General features: G+C 43.9%; 1 protein-coding gene across 1 annotated transcript in view; it reads right to left on the reverse strand.

Moving 5' to 3' along the window:
• JPH3 (junctophilin 3) overlaps positions 1–14,045 on the reverse strand; it is a 189,532-nt gene extending 175,487 nt beyond the window's left edge. Inside the window, exon 1 of the mRNA XM_074213790.1 lies at positions 13,651–14,045. Coding sequence (XP_074069891.1) covers positions 13,651–14,032 — 382 coding nt within the window. The 5' untranslated portion in view covers positions 14,033–14,045. The remainder of the gene's footprint in view (positions 1–13,650) is intronic.
• Between the last annotated feature and the right edge of the window lie 2,965 nt (positions 14,046–17,010).

Genomic DNA, 17,010 nt, shown 5'->3' on the forward strand with positions numbered 1-17,010 from the left:
ACCAAATGATTGAGTGAGTGAATGAGTGGATATTAGAGGTTCAGATAGAAATCTTTTTTTCCCAAAAAAGTATTAAAACCACTGGGAGGGGGAGCTAGCCCCCCACCCCCCAGGGAAGGTTAAAGTCAAATATCAAAGGAAAAGGGGAAAAGGGGAAAGGAGAGGGGGGAACCTCATTATGAGATACAAGTGTCATGAAGAAGGTTAAAAAGGTCTCTTAAGATCCAGATCTTATCAAGTTGTAAGGGTCAGTCATCTCAAGACTAGTCCAGCAATTGGGGGTGGTGAAAGGAGCCCTAAGTCTAGAATCAGAAGACATAGGTTGAATCCCACAATTGATATGACCATGGGACGGTCAACTTCAAACAATCAATCAATCAATAGACATTTATTAAGTTTCTATTATAGGCTAGGCACTGTAAGTACAAGGGATATAAAAAGTGAGAAAAGACAAGGAGCTTACAATCTAATGGGGAAGACAAGAAGCAAGCAAATATATCTCCCTAGGCTTCAGTTCCCTCAAAAGTAAAATGAAGAGTTTGGACTAAATGACCCCAAAAGCATTCTCCAATTTTTAAAATCTGTGATAAGGCTTATATTGGAAAGGTTCATTATCAGAAGACGGACTACCACCAGCTGATTTTTTCCCACCCATAGTAACTCATCAAGAGAATCTACTCAAGAATAAATGGATCAGAAACTTGTTTTTGCATCCAACTGAGGGGAAAAAAATTTAATTTAATTTTAAAAAACAAATAAATGGATCAGGAAAGCTCAGAATCATAAAATATTTGGGGCTATAAAAGACCACAGAGAACAACTTCTAATTTCCCTTTATTTTTATAGCTAAAGAAACTCAAAGGCATTAAGGGATCTGACCAATTTTTTTTAATGCTAGTTAATAACAGAACTGAAACTAGAACTCTGGTCCCTGCCTCTGACTACACTGGTCAAATCAACAAGAAGTTATTAAGGGATCTTTCTGCCAGACATTATGCTAAAAACCTGGGGCTACAATCTGCAGTAGTAGAGAGGGTATACCCATAAAGTTGAAATGAATTAAATTACATTTATATAGGGTTTTCCCCCTCATTGGACATGTTATTTTATACAAAATGCTCAGAATGAAGAACTCCCTTTCCCAGTGGAAAGCAGCACCTGCCCTGCAATGTAAAGTCTTTGAGCATTACCTATTAAATGACTTGCTCAGGGTTATCAAGCCAGGAAGTGTGAGCATTGGGTCTCGCTGACCCTGGTCAGCCCCCTCTCCACTAAGCCAGGCTGCTCTTTATCTGGCAGTCCTTTAAGGATTACAAAGCACTTTCCTCACAACAACCTTAACAGAAAAGAGGTAAGAGTATTTGTTGCCATCCCCATTTTTGTTGATATTATTCAGTCCTTTCAGTTATATCTGATTCTTCCAAACCCCATTTGGGGGTTTTGTGGCACAGATACTGGAGTGGTTTGAAAATTCCTTCTCCAACTCATTTTACAGATATGGAAACTGAGGTAAACAGTGTGACTTGCCCAGAGTCATATCTAGGAAGTATCTGAAGCCAGATTTTAAGTCAGGTCTTCCTGTACTCTTTTCTATTGTGCTATCTAGCTATGAAAACCTATTTTACTAATGGGGAAAATGAGGATTGAGACGTAAAATGACATGCCCACTCTTGTTCACACAATTGGAGCCAGACTTTAAATGTAGGATTCCTGCATACCTTCTTTTCACCACTCTACAACTCCTCTCAATACCACAGCATCCCCAAAATTCTCAAATGCCACAATTTTAGACAGAAATTTATTCTCCTTGGAACTTTAGGCCCAAAATGAAACAAAACTTTCATAGAACACCACCTTTGTTAAGAAGAAATGCTAACAACTTTTTCCCCAATTTACTTTGAGGACAGGTGATCTCATTAACCCTTCCAGTTTTGTCCTGGAAAGCTCCATCCAACCTTTTTCACATGGGAGGAAACTGAAGCTGAGAGGGTCCACAAAACAGGTGCAAGGGCACTTGGAGACTTTGATGACACCAGAAATAGCCCCTGAGGTCTCCTGAGCCCCAGCCTAGTGCTAACTCACATTGCCAGTGGTGTTTTGGATTGCAAGCACCTTCTGTTCTTTCCTCAGACTCCTAGCCAACGCTCTGCACCTGTGAACACTCAGCAGGTACTCTGGCTGGCTCACTACAGATTGTTCAAACCATCCCAGAACATTGACCTCTGCTATAAATAAGCTCCATTCTCTAGTGGGCAACTAATGAATTTACTCCCAAGAGTACCCTGCAACAGTTAAGTCACAAAAGAACACACAAATTCAGATGTTTGTTCACATCACTCCAGGGAACCAGTGCCATGGATAACCTAAACAGCAGGTGTCGTCATGATCAGGTAGAAAAGAATACTGGACCAAGAATCAGGAGACCTGAGTTCAAGACTATGCACTATTTTCTGTGTAGCCTAGGTAAGCCAACTCTCTATTCTGGGTCCCATTTTCCTCTTCTATCAAATTATGGGATTAAACTAGATGATCTCTCAGATATTCTCTGTTCAAGGATTCCTTCCAACTCGGATATATCTAAGCCAAGGTCCCTTCCAGCTCAGAAATTCTGTGTTCAAAGATCCCTTCTAGCTCTGACTGTTTTCAAGTGCTTTCCAGTTCTGACATTCCATGTTCTAAGGTCCTTTCCAGCCCTGAACATTTATGTGTTTTCTTCCAAATCTGATGTTCTAGGTCTGAAAGTCCCTCACAGTTTTGGCATTCTCTATTCTAAGGTATTTACCAGTTATAACCATTCTATTCTGATTTAAAAAGTCATTCATGCTAAGATTTGGAAGGCATCTGAAGAGGCTTTTTTTCAGGAGATTTACTTCCTAGACATGTTTTTCTTAAATGTATATTTAGATTAATTTGCATTTCCTGAAAATACACACATAAACATATAAGCACGCACATCACTCATCCCCTTGATATGATCTATTCCCACTATTTGCAAAGTAGTGAAGCTAGACATTGGCAGGGCCACAAGCAAGACAGGGAATCCTCTGACCCCCCTTTCTCTAGTCCTTTATTTCCTCATACTATTCTGCCTCTACTTCCCTCCCTCTCAAAAAGAAAAAAAAATGGATAGCATCAATCCTGTCTTCCTTCTAGCCCAAAGATGTGCTTCTCTCTGCCTGTAAAATGATCCCTAGCTTCAGCCCATTAAAGTAGCTACTGACTAGAGCCTAATGAGCAAGAAGTAATTATTATCAAACACCAGAGAGCTTCCTGGGTAGTTTTTCTTCCTTAGTGGGCACTTGAGCCTCTTGGGAAATGAGCACTCTCCCACGACAGGTTGTTAGTGGAAAGGCATCAGAGAAGTGAAGGAGAGGCAAGGTTTGGCCTCCAACTTAATCTTCAACTTTGTCTTCCACTCTTCCCCCTACACAGACCCTCCACTCTGCCGAGATTCTGTCACTCACTTATCCCCATAGCATGGCTGGTATAACTAATCTGAACCTTTGCTCAAGCAATTATCCCCATCTCTCTCTCTCTCCCTCTCTCTAACTAGTCTACCTAGTCACATCTTTGTCCATTCTTTGAGGTCTAGCTTAAGTTTTAGCCTCCAAAAAGCCTTCACCTAGACTATAGTGACCTCTCCTTCCTCTAACGTGGAGGAAGCTCAAATTTGGCCTCAGATACTTACTGAGTTCAAATACTTATTAGTTGTATGAAACTAGGCAAGCCACATAACTTCTGTCTACTTCAATGTCCTCAGCTGTAAAAATGGGATCACAAAAGTAACTATGAACCAAGACTGTTGCTAGGGTCAAATGAGAATATGTATAAATCACTTAGCACAAAGTCTGGTACATCATAGGCCCTTGTTCCCTTCTCTCTTCACACCTGGTGTGGTCAAGATGTATGAACTCACTCCCCCCTTCTGTAAAGGCAGCAACCATGTCTTTTGACTTATGTGTATATATGTATGTCTTCCCCAGAGCATCAAGATCACACTGGATCACTTGTATACTTTGTTGAATGAGTGATAAGTCCACTCATCAGGATCAGAAAGATAAGACAAAATGCAGCAAAACCAAAAAACCTAAAAGGAACCTTGATGGACTTTCTTGTCCATTTATTATTTTCTGTTCTTTGAAGGAACTCAACAAGAATGTTTTGTGAAATGTTCTTATATAGCATATAAATCATTTTCCAAACAAGGCATGTGAATATCAAAGTTCAATTTTGAAAATCAGTCCTAGGGAGAATCCTACAGTTAGTAGTTAGTAACCACCTCACTTTCTCCATCATTATTCTCATTTTTTTTTACCATTTCATATTCTTAATCAAAAGTATAGCTAAGATTCATTTTTCACTATCAGTAGGAATCAGGGAGGATATAGAGAACCACACCCACAGAAAATTCCTCCAAATATCATCTTAGATGTTAGTTTTAAAAGACAGAGAAAAATAGTGGAAAAGGTAATAAATTCAGAAAGAGAAGATCTGGATTCAAGATCTAGCTCTTTCATTCACATGACTAAAAATGAATCATTTTACCTCTCTCTGAGCTTCTATTTACTTATCTGTAAAATGGGGAGCTTAATACTTAAACTATTTTATAAAATTATTCTGAAGACCAAATGGTATAATATAAATCAATCAATAAGTATTTATTAAATGCTTACTGTATTTCAGATACTGTGCTAATTGTCGAGCATACAGAGAAGTAAAAACCTGTAAAAATGTTTCCAAATATTAGTAATGTCCTTCTTACTATATTATCAGCATCATTCAGAAAAATATTTCTTACTTGTGCAAAAACTCAACAAAGAATCACTCAAAAGGAAAAGCTAACAATTAGCAACTAAACAGAATCCATATTCAGGAAACCACAACATGATTCTTTAAAAGAATTCTGTTTTGCTGCTGATCTGATCTAAGGAAACATTAAAGAAAATTTTCCTTTACTTTAAATTCCCACTTAAGTAATAGAGTCCTCGTGAGAAACGAAGTTATAGGACAGAATGGCTACACAGGGTTAACAATTCCTACTATTAATATTATTTATAAGAATAATTAATCATTTAATTCTGGTTTGGAAAGGCCATGGTGAATACTCCACCCTATTGGCTGCTTTGGACAAAATCAATCAGTCCAATGCTAACTTTCAGTTGCACACTCATAAATCCAATTCTAAGTCCAATGGTAGGCAAATATGCATACACAAAGGAAGAGAACCATCACAAACTTCAAAGCAGCCTTCATGAATCCTGATAATATTATTTAGACCCACATCAAAACACTCTTTCCCTAATTCTGTGATCCTTTCCTCCATCCCAAGTGCTAGAAGCAAAAGAGATGAATAAAATGAAAGAAGTAAATACTCCATGAAGTTTCTTATAGTAGTAAAGTCTCATTAGCTCCTGACTTTTAAGTTATTTATCCTGCAATTTCTTTGTTTGGTTTTAAGAAATGACACATTGATCCAGCAATATCTTCCTAAGTCTTTATCTCAAAGAGATCATTTTAAAAGGGAAAAGACCCTCACATACAAAAATATTTAAGCAGCTATTTTTGTAGTGACGAAGAATTGGAAAGTGAGAGAATGTTTGGGGAATGGCTGAACAAATTGTGGTATATGAATGTGATGGAGTATGATTGTTATGTAAGAAATCATGAGCAGATGGATTTTAAAAAAATCTAAAAGATTTAATGAACTGATGGTGAGTGAAGTGAGCAGAACCAGGAGAACATTGTACACAATAACAGCAACATTATGTAATGATCAACTATGACAGACTTAGTTCTGCTCTGTAGTACAATGATCAAAGAGGATTCTAAAATTCTCATGATGGAAAATACCATAGATATCCAGAAAAAGAACTACAGAGCCTGAATGCAGACCAAAGCATATTATTTTCACTTTTAAAAATTCATTTTATTTTTTCTTTCTCATGTTTTTCTCTTGTATTCTGATTTTTTTTTCCTAACATGACTAATATGGAGATGTGTACAACCTATATCAGATTACTCGCTGTCAAGGGGAAGGGAGAGGGAAGGGAAGAAGGCAGAAAGGAGCAGGTTGCATAGAAAACCTGGGAAAAGCTAATGAACACTCTCCAAGGTACTGAAGAGACTAAGAGTCCTAAGTCCCTGCCAGAATCTTAGAGTTTAGGGATATAGCTCTGTAAATTCCAGAAATATCAATTTAATGATATTTTTGAGGAAAGGAAATGATTGGAGGGAAATGAAGTACAAGTGATATTTATTTTTATGGTCCTCTTTGCAGACTTAAAGTTATTTTTGTTTAGGGACATAAGATCTGGAATTTATATATCACTTTAAGATTGATAGATATTGTCCCATTTCAGATGAGAAAACTGAGGCAGACAAAGGTTAAGTGACTTTACCAAGGACACACAACCTGTAAATGTCTGAGGCAAAAGTCTTCTTGACTCCAGGCCCAGTATTCCATCTACTGTGCCACCCTATTTGTTCATGGAATTTGAATCTAGAACGGACCTTCGAAACTAGCTAGTCTAATCCAGTTGTTTTGTAGAAAAAGAAACCAAGGTCCAGGAAAGGGAAATAATTTGTCTAAAACCTCATGGGCAGTGAGGAACAAAGCTGAGATTTGATCCCCTAACCTGTTTCCAACTTCAGAGTCCTCTCAATTGTGTTATGTAGCTAGTTCACTTAAAGCACTCCACCCACTGCCTCTCATTCAACTGAACATTTGATTAAGTATCTCTTATGTTAAAGTACTGTTTGAAGTCACAAAATATACAAATACAAAAAGAAAAAAAAAGAAAAATCTGCTCCCCTCATGATCCTTTTTTCCACCATCATTTACAATTTGATTTATTCATAAAATTACTGTGGTATGTTTGTGCTGTTTACAGGTGTAAAATGGAAAATAAAATATGTTCCTTTCTCATTCTTTCTTGTCACTTGGACTGACATCCCACTGAGGAAAGAAACTGACAAAGGAATATATTTTTTAATTTTTTTTTAAGTTGAAAAACCAAAAGATTTTCAGGGGTAGGAAAATAAAACTTTTTTTATTGTTATTCCTAAATGTGTCCAGGTTCCCTCCTTCCCAAAAATTTTCATCTCTCTAGTTTGGTCTCCCTAGAGAGGTAAAGATTGAACTGTTTTTCCCAGGTTTAGCAGGGTTAATTATTAATATCAGAATTAATAATTCCTTGAATGGATAAGCTCCTTTAAGAGGATGCTGATTCTTTGTATATGTCACCTGGTTGCCTGAGGCTTCCTAATGTAAATGCTGGCAAATGACTCTAGAGTTGAGTTAGGGTGCAGGGTGTTTTTTAATAATCTGCTTTTTCAGCTAGAACTGGCAACCTAAAGGTAAATACTCTTGGTTTCTTTTCCTTTCACTTTTATATGCCTTTTTTCTATTATTTTCTATTAGTCTTTTTTTTTCTTTTAAAGCAGCTGAGGGGCAACTAGGTGGCTTAGTGGATAGAGCACCGACCCTGGAGTCAGGAGGACCTGAACTCATATCAGATCTCAGACACTTAATAATTACCTAGCTGTGTGACCTTGGGCAAATCACTTACCATTACCTTAAATGTAAAAAAAGAGTTTTAAAAAAAGCAGCTGAAAGATGATCTTTCAGGACTCACCTTTACCTTTTACTTATCAAGTAGTATAGACACTGCTTGATCTGTTCCTTCAGAAATTGGACTTTTTAATTTTAAAAAATATCAGTCAGATTAAATATGAAAGGGACTTAAAAGGTCATCTTCATCTTCTCTTCTCTCCCCCCCCTTTTCAGCATAATTTTATGTGTTTTCTCCTCCCCTCTTCCATTAGTCTGTAAGCTCTCTGAAGGCAGAGACTGTCTTTCCTTTTCTTATTTGTACCCCCATCACTTAGCATAGAGCTGGCAAAAGTTTAATATATTGTATTATTGCATCTGGTCAGCTGTGTGACCCCCGGCAAGTTACTTGACCCTGTTTGCCTCAGTTTCCTCATCTGTAAAGAGACCTAAAGAAAGAAACAATAGGGGCTGGTAGGTGGCATAGTGGATAAAGCACCGGCCTTGGAGTCAGGAGTACCTGGGTTCAAATCCGGTCTCAGACACTTAATAATTACCTAGCTGTGTGGCCTCGGGCAAGCCACTTAACCCCATTTGTCTTGCAAAAAAAAAAAAAAGAAAGAAACAATAAACCATTCCAGTTTCTTTGCCAAAAATCTCCAAATGGAGGTAACAGAAGAGTCATTCATGACTAAAAGGACTGAACAACAGCAACTATTTAATCTGTCCACTCCCTATCCAAAACATGAATCCTCTCTAAAGCATCCCTGTCAAATAGCTATCTAGCTTCTGTTCAAACAAAGTGATAGAGGGATCATTGCCCTTCTATCAAGGTGGCTCATTTTGAGGCATCTCTAATTGTTAAAACGTTCTGCCTTATATTGAGGCAAAATCTGCCTCCCAATTAACTTCCACCCTTGAGTTCTAATTCTCCCCTCTAAGAACAAGTATAAAAATCGCCTTTGTCAAACACTTGAAGAAAGTAATTTTATCTGTTGGAGGTGAAATATCACTTTCAACAGATCCTCCATGGGACATGATTTCAATTCTTTTTTTGTCATCACCTTCCTCTAGACATCTCCCAGCCCATCACTGTCTCTTTTAACCATGGCATCCAAACTATAAGCAACACTGCCCATGGAATCTGACCAGTCAAGGGTACATAATGTAACTATCACCTCCCTTCTTCAAGACACTAGACATTGATGAATACCACCTACCATGGTAAAACTATCTTCCCCAGTCTCTCATATTTTTATTACTCTATTTCCAAAGAGCTATGGTATGATTTCTTTAGAGTACATTAACAGTCCAAACATTAATTTTAAATGAAGTCAAATTACATAATTTCATTAGTAAATTGAGTTTCCTCAAGGACATTATGTCTGTATTTATTCAACAAACATGAATCCAGGTCCTGCTGTGTTCAGATCTCTGTGCTAGACACCAGCTTAGGCTTCAACCCTCATGGAGAGTACAGCCAAACAGAGTGATAGGAGAGACAGAAATAACTAGAATTCAAAACACTTCATTAAACTGATATGAAAGGTCAAGTAAAATTTAAGGGAATATTTGAGAGAGAAACAGTTATTAGTGACTTGAGAGATCAAGGAAATCTTACTGGATGTGGCATCACTTGAGTTGGCTTTAAAGGAGCTTTAACAGGTGGAAGTGTCAGAAAGACTAAATGGGGCTCTGAATAAAAGGGGTATATCTTATGGGAAAGGATTTTACCAGGAGCCACATGACTTCATGTGCAGGTTTAATGCCTGAATAAAAGTGCCGGTGTTTATGTTTTAGCTAATGGAGTGAAATATATCTCTAGTGGCAGGTGTATGTGTGTATGTGTGTGTGTGTTTGCACAAGTGCGCATGTGTACCCCACACACCCATGTGCACATGTGCCTGAAGTGCCTGAATTTTGACTGTGGGTGTGTGGGATGTGTGTGGGATGAGTAATCTGGGCCTGTGTATAGAATGTGTGTATTAGAGAGATGTATGCGGGTATGTGTGGAGGAGGAGGGGGAAGAGGGAGTGTGTGAGTGTGTGTATGTCTGTGTGTGTGTGTGTGTGTGTGTGTGATGACTCATTTTTCAGGGTGTGGGTAAGTTTATTTGTAGGGGGTGACTTTGGGTCGGAGGAATAGATTCCTGTGTTCCATGCACTGAGGAGGAAATATTTACCTTAGGAGAAGGGAATGGAAGTCAAGTGGGTGGAGAAAAGTCAGTATTTTTTGAAAGATGTGTGTATGAGGGGGAGAAAGGAACAAAGAGAAGAGATGAGAAAAGGAAGGAAAAAGAAAAAGGAAGGAGAGGAAGAAGAGGAAAGAGAAGAGGAAAGGAGAGAAGAGGAAATGAAAGAAAAAAGAAAAAGAGAGAAGAAAAGAGAAGTCAGAGGGGAGGGGAGGGGAGAAGATACAAGAAGAGAAGAGAAGAGGAGAGAAGAGAGGAGAAGTGAGGAGAAGTGAGGAGAAGAAGAGAAGAAAGGAAAGGAGAAGAAAAAAGAGAAGAGAGGAAAGGAGAAAGGAAAGGGAGTGAAGAAGATTGGAGAGGAGAGAGGAAGAGGGGAGAGGAGGGGGGAGATAAGAGGAAAGGGAGGAAGAGGGGAAAGGAGAAGAGAATGAGGGAGAGGGGAGCAGAGAGAAGAGGAGAGATGTTAGTTTACAAATAAAAAGAGGGTATGGAGAGGAAGTAAGAGAATCAAAGCCTGTTGGAGCTAGAAGGGATTCTAGAGATCCCTGAACTCACCAAGTCTGGAGAAAGGAAAAATTTCCTGGGTATTGTCATATATAGGCAATGAGAAAATAGACCTGTTTCTATATCTACAGCAATTAATGTGAGTGGTGTGTGTACCAAGTCCCATGTATTTCTATGGGGTCTCTAACAGGTCCTGGTGAAGGTCTACAAGAGAGCTTCATCTCACATCAATAAGGAATGAGTGTCATTGCCTAGGAAAGAGTGAGATTAGAGAAATGTCTGATCAAAATATCTTCACTTTAAGTGGATTCCATACAGAACCCATCTAAATGTGGAGGACATGAGCCATTTGTGCATTATTTATGAAAAACGCTGTTTTCCCAAGTCAGCACTCAAAACAGGGCTGGAGTTGAGGCTTTCCTGATATTCTAGCTAATGGGCAAAGAAAAGCAGGATTGGCTTCAAAACCATTAATTCATTAGGATAATACCTTTCAAACTCTTGCTGTGCCTGAGCCATCATTTACCACTAGTTGATTACTGAAAGATCTATGGGATCATTGTTTACCTTAGACAGGAAGTTCACCTTTCTAGCAGACTATGATACCATGATTCTCTCAGTATCCCTTAGAGATGGAGATGATAGTTTTAGCAAATTACTGACTGGTAGATAAGTTTTAATAGATACCTCCTTCCCATTGAAAGGGGGTAAATCAGGTTCCCAGGCTGAGTGATCCTCACATCTGGAGGTTATTATTCCAGGGTGAAGAGTCCAAGGAGACACACATAACAGAGCTAGATTTAAAAAAAAAAAAAAAGCTGCCCAGACCAGGTGCCCTTGCAACTACATCTACTTTCACTGGACAGAACTAAAAAGAGAGCCAGGGTTCACGGATGGGGTATGAGAGTTGTAAAGAACCATAGTTATCATTTTGTCCAATCTCCTCATTTTACAAGGAGGAAAAAACTGAAGCCTAGAGGGGAAGTAACTTATATCCAAGCTCCCACAACTAGTGGGTGACAAAGCTGAAATTCAAACCCAGATCTTGACTCCAAATTCTGTGGTTCTTTCTTATAACTTTTCTGCCTTAGAATTTATAGTGAAAAACCACTGACCCACTCCCTGAGCTAGACGCAGCTACATCCAGGTCAAATATATAGGGCTTTGGGTGATGTATGAGCAATAAATTCTATGAGATCCCACAGGAAAGAAACATCTCTCTTGTTAACCCTCTGAACCCCAAACTTCCTGAGCAGCATGTACAGACAAGTCATTTATACCTGGTTTTACTTTTCTTAAAAGGAGAAATAGAAACTAACCACAAATGAACCCTCTCTATCCCTACTGTGGGTAATCTGGGGAAGATGCCTTATTCCTGGGGTTACATCATTTATTCCTCCAGATTCAGAAGACCTGATAAAAGAAGAGAGCTAGATCTTTCCCCAGTCTGTCCCTCTCTTCTTTCCCCTCACATCTAAAGCTGAACCACTAAGAGTTAAGGAGGAGGTTAGCTTTTCTCGAAGCCTACTGGGAACTTCCGGCCTATGTTGCCTCTGTACCACTCCTAAGCTTTCTGTTTGGGGGAAGGGTCCCTACAGGGCCCTCTAGTCAAGGCTCCATGGGTTACAACTCCTCCCTCCACATAGGGTACATGCCAGCTGGGAAGTACAAGCTGCCTGCTTCCCCCGTCCACATACATCTGCTGCTGAAGCCCCATCACCCACACACACACACACACACACACACACACACACACACACACACACACTATCTCTCTCTCTCTCTCTCTCTCTCTCTCTCTCTCTCTCTCTCTCATAAACACATACACACATACATCCACACACATATGCACACAGCCCAGGAGCTGGGGGAAGCTTTTGCAATCCATGACCCATCTCCTTTTCCCTTAGAATCCCACCATTGGGGCACAGCTTGGCCCATCTTTGCTTTTAAAAAAAAAAAAACCCACCCCCAAAAGCAAGATCTGTGATTAGGGTTTGGCAGGGTTTTGATAGGCAGGAGAATTATATAATTAAGTGCACCAGACTCCTCCTCTTTGTTTAATAATGAGCCCTTCCTTTTGGTTGCATAAGCCAAAATAATCATCACTTCCCGGCCCTACCTCACCTCTGCATATGTGACCGGCAAGCAGGTGTTTGGAGCTTTTTTTCATGTGGCCAAAACAAAAGGGACCAAAGCAGAAAAGCTAATTGTGCTTCCATGATCCACCCCTATCCCTCCAAGAAAGAAGCAGAGGATCACTGCAATTGCTCTTCTCCCGCCTCCCAAATAAACACGCTGCTTCCACTAAACCGCTACCTGTACCTCACCCTAGCTCCAGACTAAGCCAGGGGGGGTGGGAGCTGCTTCCAAGATGTGTTTTGGCCCCAACGATCCGAATTCAGTACCCCATAGATATTGCCTGTGGAGAATATTAAGTGGCAAGGCATGGAGGCATGCAAGGAGTGTACGCAGTATCATAGACACCAACGGCCATTAACAGCTTTGAATCTATACCACTCAGAGCTCTTGGAACTGCTCCTGGCTCTGGTCGCATCTCTGAAATGTGATCAAGAAAAGATTCCCTCAACTCCCGGTGAAAATGAAGGCCAGTACTTCCATCAGAGCTCCCGCAGCCTCCAGGAAACAGATGGGCCTCACAGGCTGCCCGGTCCGGCAGTATCAGCCTAGGTCCAACCCCCCTACAAGTTTATTGGCCTCGGTTATTTTCTGAGATTGCTCTCTTCCCCCATACCCACCCCCCCCCCCATCCAGTTCAGCATCCTAAATTTCTCCGTGGCATTTCTTGGGGTTAGATTCCCAACTGGGAAGGGCCCTCGGAAGCACATGAAACCAAGAATCCAGATACTGGCATGCTAGGCTCAGGCCTGAAGCCAGAGAGAGGAGGAGGCTAGTGGAGGAGGGGAAGGGCCAGGGACCCCAGCTGCCACCGGTAGGGCCCCTAACTTGAGAGAGCACGAGACAAGAACCCCAGGCCGGGGGCCTCCCCTGAGCCCGACACTTTGCCTGGCAGTTTGTGATGGTGCAGTGAACCCCGGCACCTCTCCCTCCTCTGATCCGTTCCAAGGCAGGAGGGGAAACGACCCCCCCCACCCCGGCCTTGGCTGCCCGGACCCAGCAGGAGGGGGGTTCCAGGCGCCACCACCGCACTGCACCCCCACGGAACCCACGGAGCCAGCAACCTGTGGAGAGAGGACCAGAGCCTCCCTGGGCCATCTCTGGGCCTCCAAGGCACCGGCCACAGCAGCCCAAGTAGCAACAAGAAGGCAGAACCCCCCCCCCCCCCCCCAGGAAGCTCCGGCAACATCAGAGCCTAGAGCCCTCGGGGAGCGCGCCGCCCCCCCCGCCCGCCTCCCTCCCACCCCCCGGCTGGCGCAGCACCCACCTCCATCCGAGTAGGTCTCCGTGCCGTAGCCGTCCTGCAGTCCGTTGCTCCAGGTGCCCTCGTACTTGGCCCCGGTGCCGGTGCACTCTCGGACCCCGTAGCGTCCCTTAAAGCCGTGAGTCCACTCTCCCTTGTAGAGCCACTTCCCCTTGCTCTCCAGGCCGATGCCGTGGCGCTTGCCCTGCGCCCAGGTGCCCTGGTACGTGTTGCCGCTGGGCCAGGTGTAGACCCCCAGCACCTCGAAGCCGTGGCTCCAGGAGCCGGTGTATTCTCCTTGGCCCTTGGGGCCGGTGCAGATCCCATGGCCGTGCGCTTTGCCGTCTTCCCAGCCTCCACAGTAGGACCCTCCATCATCAAAATTAAACCTACCCCCACTGGACATGCATGTAATTCGGTTTGCAAATCCCCCCAAAGGCGAAAACGAAAAGAAAGGGAGGGGGGCGAGGAGCGAGGCAGGGCAGGCGCGGGGCGGCCGTCCGGGGTCCCTCCGGCTCCGGGCAGCCAAGGCGAGGAGGAGGCTGAGCGCCAGGCGCCCGGGGCTGCGGCGCCGCCGGCTTGGGGGGCTCAGGGCAGGTCCCGGCGGCCCCTCATTGTCTCTGCGCGCCGATCCCGAGCGGTCCCTCTCCTGCTGTGGCTCCGGGATCGCGGGGAGGAGGGGAGGGGAGGGAAGGGACGGGGGAGGGGGCGCAGGGGGAGCGGCTGCTACAGTTTTTGGTGCAAGCGGCTCCGCCTAAGCACCATCACCGGCAGAGCGCCCGAGGGAAGAGGCATCAGAGAGAAGGGTCGGGGAGAGCCGGGGCCAATCCCTGGCGGCGGGGAGGGGGCGGGGAGGGGAGGGGGCACCGCGCCGGGCCCGGCGGCTCAAGCCCACCGCGCGGCGGGCCGCCCGCAGCGGCCGCCCGGCTGCGGCTCTCCGGCGCCTCGCGGGCCCCTCGGCGGCGGCGGCAGCGGCCGCATATTGGGGGGCCGAGCGAGTCGCGGCTCAGCAGCAATGCAGCAGTCGGCGGCGGCTGGCGCTCCCTCTGCCCGCCCGCCCGGCTGCCCGCCCGCCGCGCGCTCTCACGCACACGCAGCCCCGTGGGCACACCACGCAGCCCCACGGGCACACAGGGGCGCGCGCGCACCGGCAGCCCCCCGGGACCCACGCCCCGGCTGCGGAGCTCACGCGGGGGCTCCGGGGCGCCAGGAGGCTGGCACGCTCTAACAGGGAAGCGGGGGGCCCCCCTCTGGCGGGGAAGCGGACCCCCCACGCCCGCTGCGCCCTGCCTCCCCGATGTCTGGGAGAAGCCTGGCCAGACTGCCCTGGCCCCCTTCCCTGGCACTTGGATTTAAAGAGACAGGATCCGAGGACCGTGGAGCCTCCCAGAAGCCGGATCTCTCCACCTGGGCCTCGGAGACCCGAGGCCGGCCTCAGACAAACAGGCCATCGAGCTTACCTCCGGCCCCAGGCACACTGGGGCACACTCGAAGTCTCGGCCTAGAGGGCGGAGCCTCCAAACCCGGCTTTCTATGCAGCTCCTAGACTGATTTACCTCTCAGCCCAGCTGGCTGTGCCGCCAGCCAGGGGCTGAGTCTTAGCTCGGATAACACAGGTGGCTTGGAGCACCGGCCAATCCATCGTCTTTGCCTTCGGTCCACTCATTTCAGTTAAGCAAAGGGAACCCTGATTAAGCTTCCCACTCCGTGCAAAGAAAGCCACAGGACGGGAAAACAGAACCAGGGTACTTTGTAGCCAAGTGGTTTCGTGGAGAGGGAGAGATTTCCCATCCCTTCGGGTCTTTGTAAAAGTGCTGCCCAAACCTAGTCACCCCCCCCTCCTCCTCCTCCTCATTCTCTAGATTCAGCTAACTTGTCAGTTTTGATCCAAGAATTTCCCCCACTTGAACTCAGGACCCCAAGACTGACACCAGGTAATCCCACCCATCTTCGGAAAGAAAATCCAAGAAGCATTAGAGAAGGTTGTTTGCTCTTTCCCAAATCCCTAAAGAGATTGTACTCAATGACTGGACCAAGTCATCTGGGGACCAATTTAAAATGAATTTCCTGGATCATAAATCTCAGGGAAGCCCCAGAAGTCAGCTCGCCGGGAAAAAAAAAAACCTATGCCAATTAAAGGATGAAAATTAGTGCCTTGTATTTCGGGAATGAGAAGATGAGCTTTGTTATTTGCAGCTGCAACAGAATGGTTCTATTAGGAATTCTAAAGCTCTTGCACACCAGTCCCCTGATCTCAGGTTTTTGAAACCCCGATAAGCATGATCCAATACAGAAGGAGGAGCCCCCAGAATCCAATTAACAACTCATCCTTCCCTCCCTTCTGCTCAGCCGGATCAATCAACTTTCTTTCTAACTCTTATGATCCATTATTCATCTAACAATGAAAAAGACCTTCACCAAGTCCCTGGAGAGCCCATCTTAACTCCACAAACTCCTGCTCTTATACAAACTTCCACCCTCTGGTGATGGATGGAATATTCCAAGGCACCTAGGCATGTTTTCTCTTTCCTGGTGACATTTATGAATGTGTAACAAGCCACCCAAGTTTATCCAGCCTGGGGGTTCTTATGGAGGAGTCTGGTCTCTGGATAAATTTTAGAACATTTGTAAACTTACATGCCACTTACAAAAATTACATCTTGATTTTAGAATGATGATTCCTTTGCAGTCCTATGTAGTTTATTTTATGCCCTTAAAAGCCATCATTCCAAGAAGTTCTTGGATTTCACCAGGCTATTTACAAGGATGGTAACACAAACATAGCAAAATGATTAAGAGTCCCTGAACCAAACACTTTTCCCAAAGCAACCCAGGAGAAATCTGTTCCTTACTCCTTACTTCTAAACTTGGATCTATACTTCTGTATTGCTTAGGTAATACCTATATGAAGTTAAACAATGAAAAAGATGGTCATCCAGATAATATTCCTGCAGTGCCAAATACCTGAATATGTGGAAACTCCTGGCTGATATTGTCCAGTTGTCTATAGTATTTTACAAGGGCCTTCACTTATATTGTCTCATTAGAGCCTCCCAATAGTCATTATATAGGAAAGACAGGAAAGGTTTTGTCCATTTTACAGATGAAGAAACAAGTCTTATTGCCCCAAGTCATAACGATAATAAATAACCTACTCAAACCTAGGTCTTCTGGCAGACACACCAGAGCTCTTCCCACTATATCTCCTGAAACTTCTATTGTTTCTCTGAGATGATTTGTATTTAGGCAGGCCCAAGGAGCTATCCTGTATTGAATGAGTTATTTGGTGAAAACAAGCAACTATGGGCCTCCAAAAGATTGTTCTCTCCTACAGTAGAACAATCCCTGGGTTTGGCATCATGAAGTCTGGGTTTGATGTTAACT

Source organism: Macrotis lagotis, chromosome 1 (genome assembly GCF_037893015.1).
Source record: "Macrotis lagotis isolate mMagLag1 chromosome 1, bilby.v1.9.chrom.fasta, whole genome shotgun sequence".
Classification (NCBI taxonomy): domain Eukaryota; kingdom Metazoa; phylum Chordata; class Mammalia; order Peramelemorphia; family Peramelidae; genus Macrotis; species Macrotis lagotis.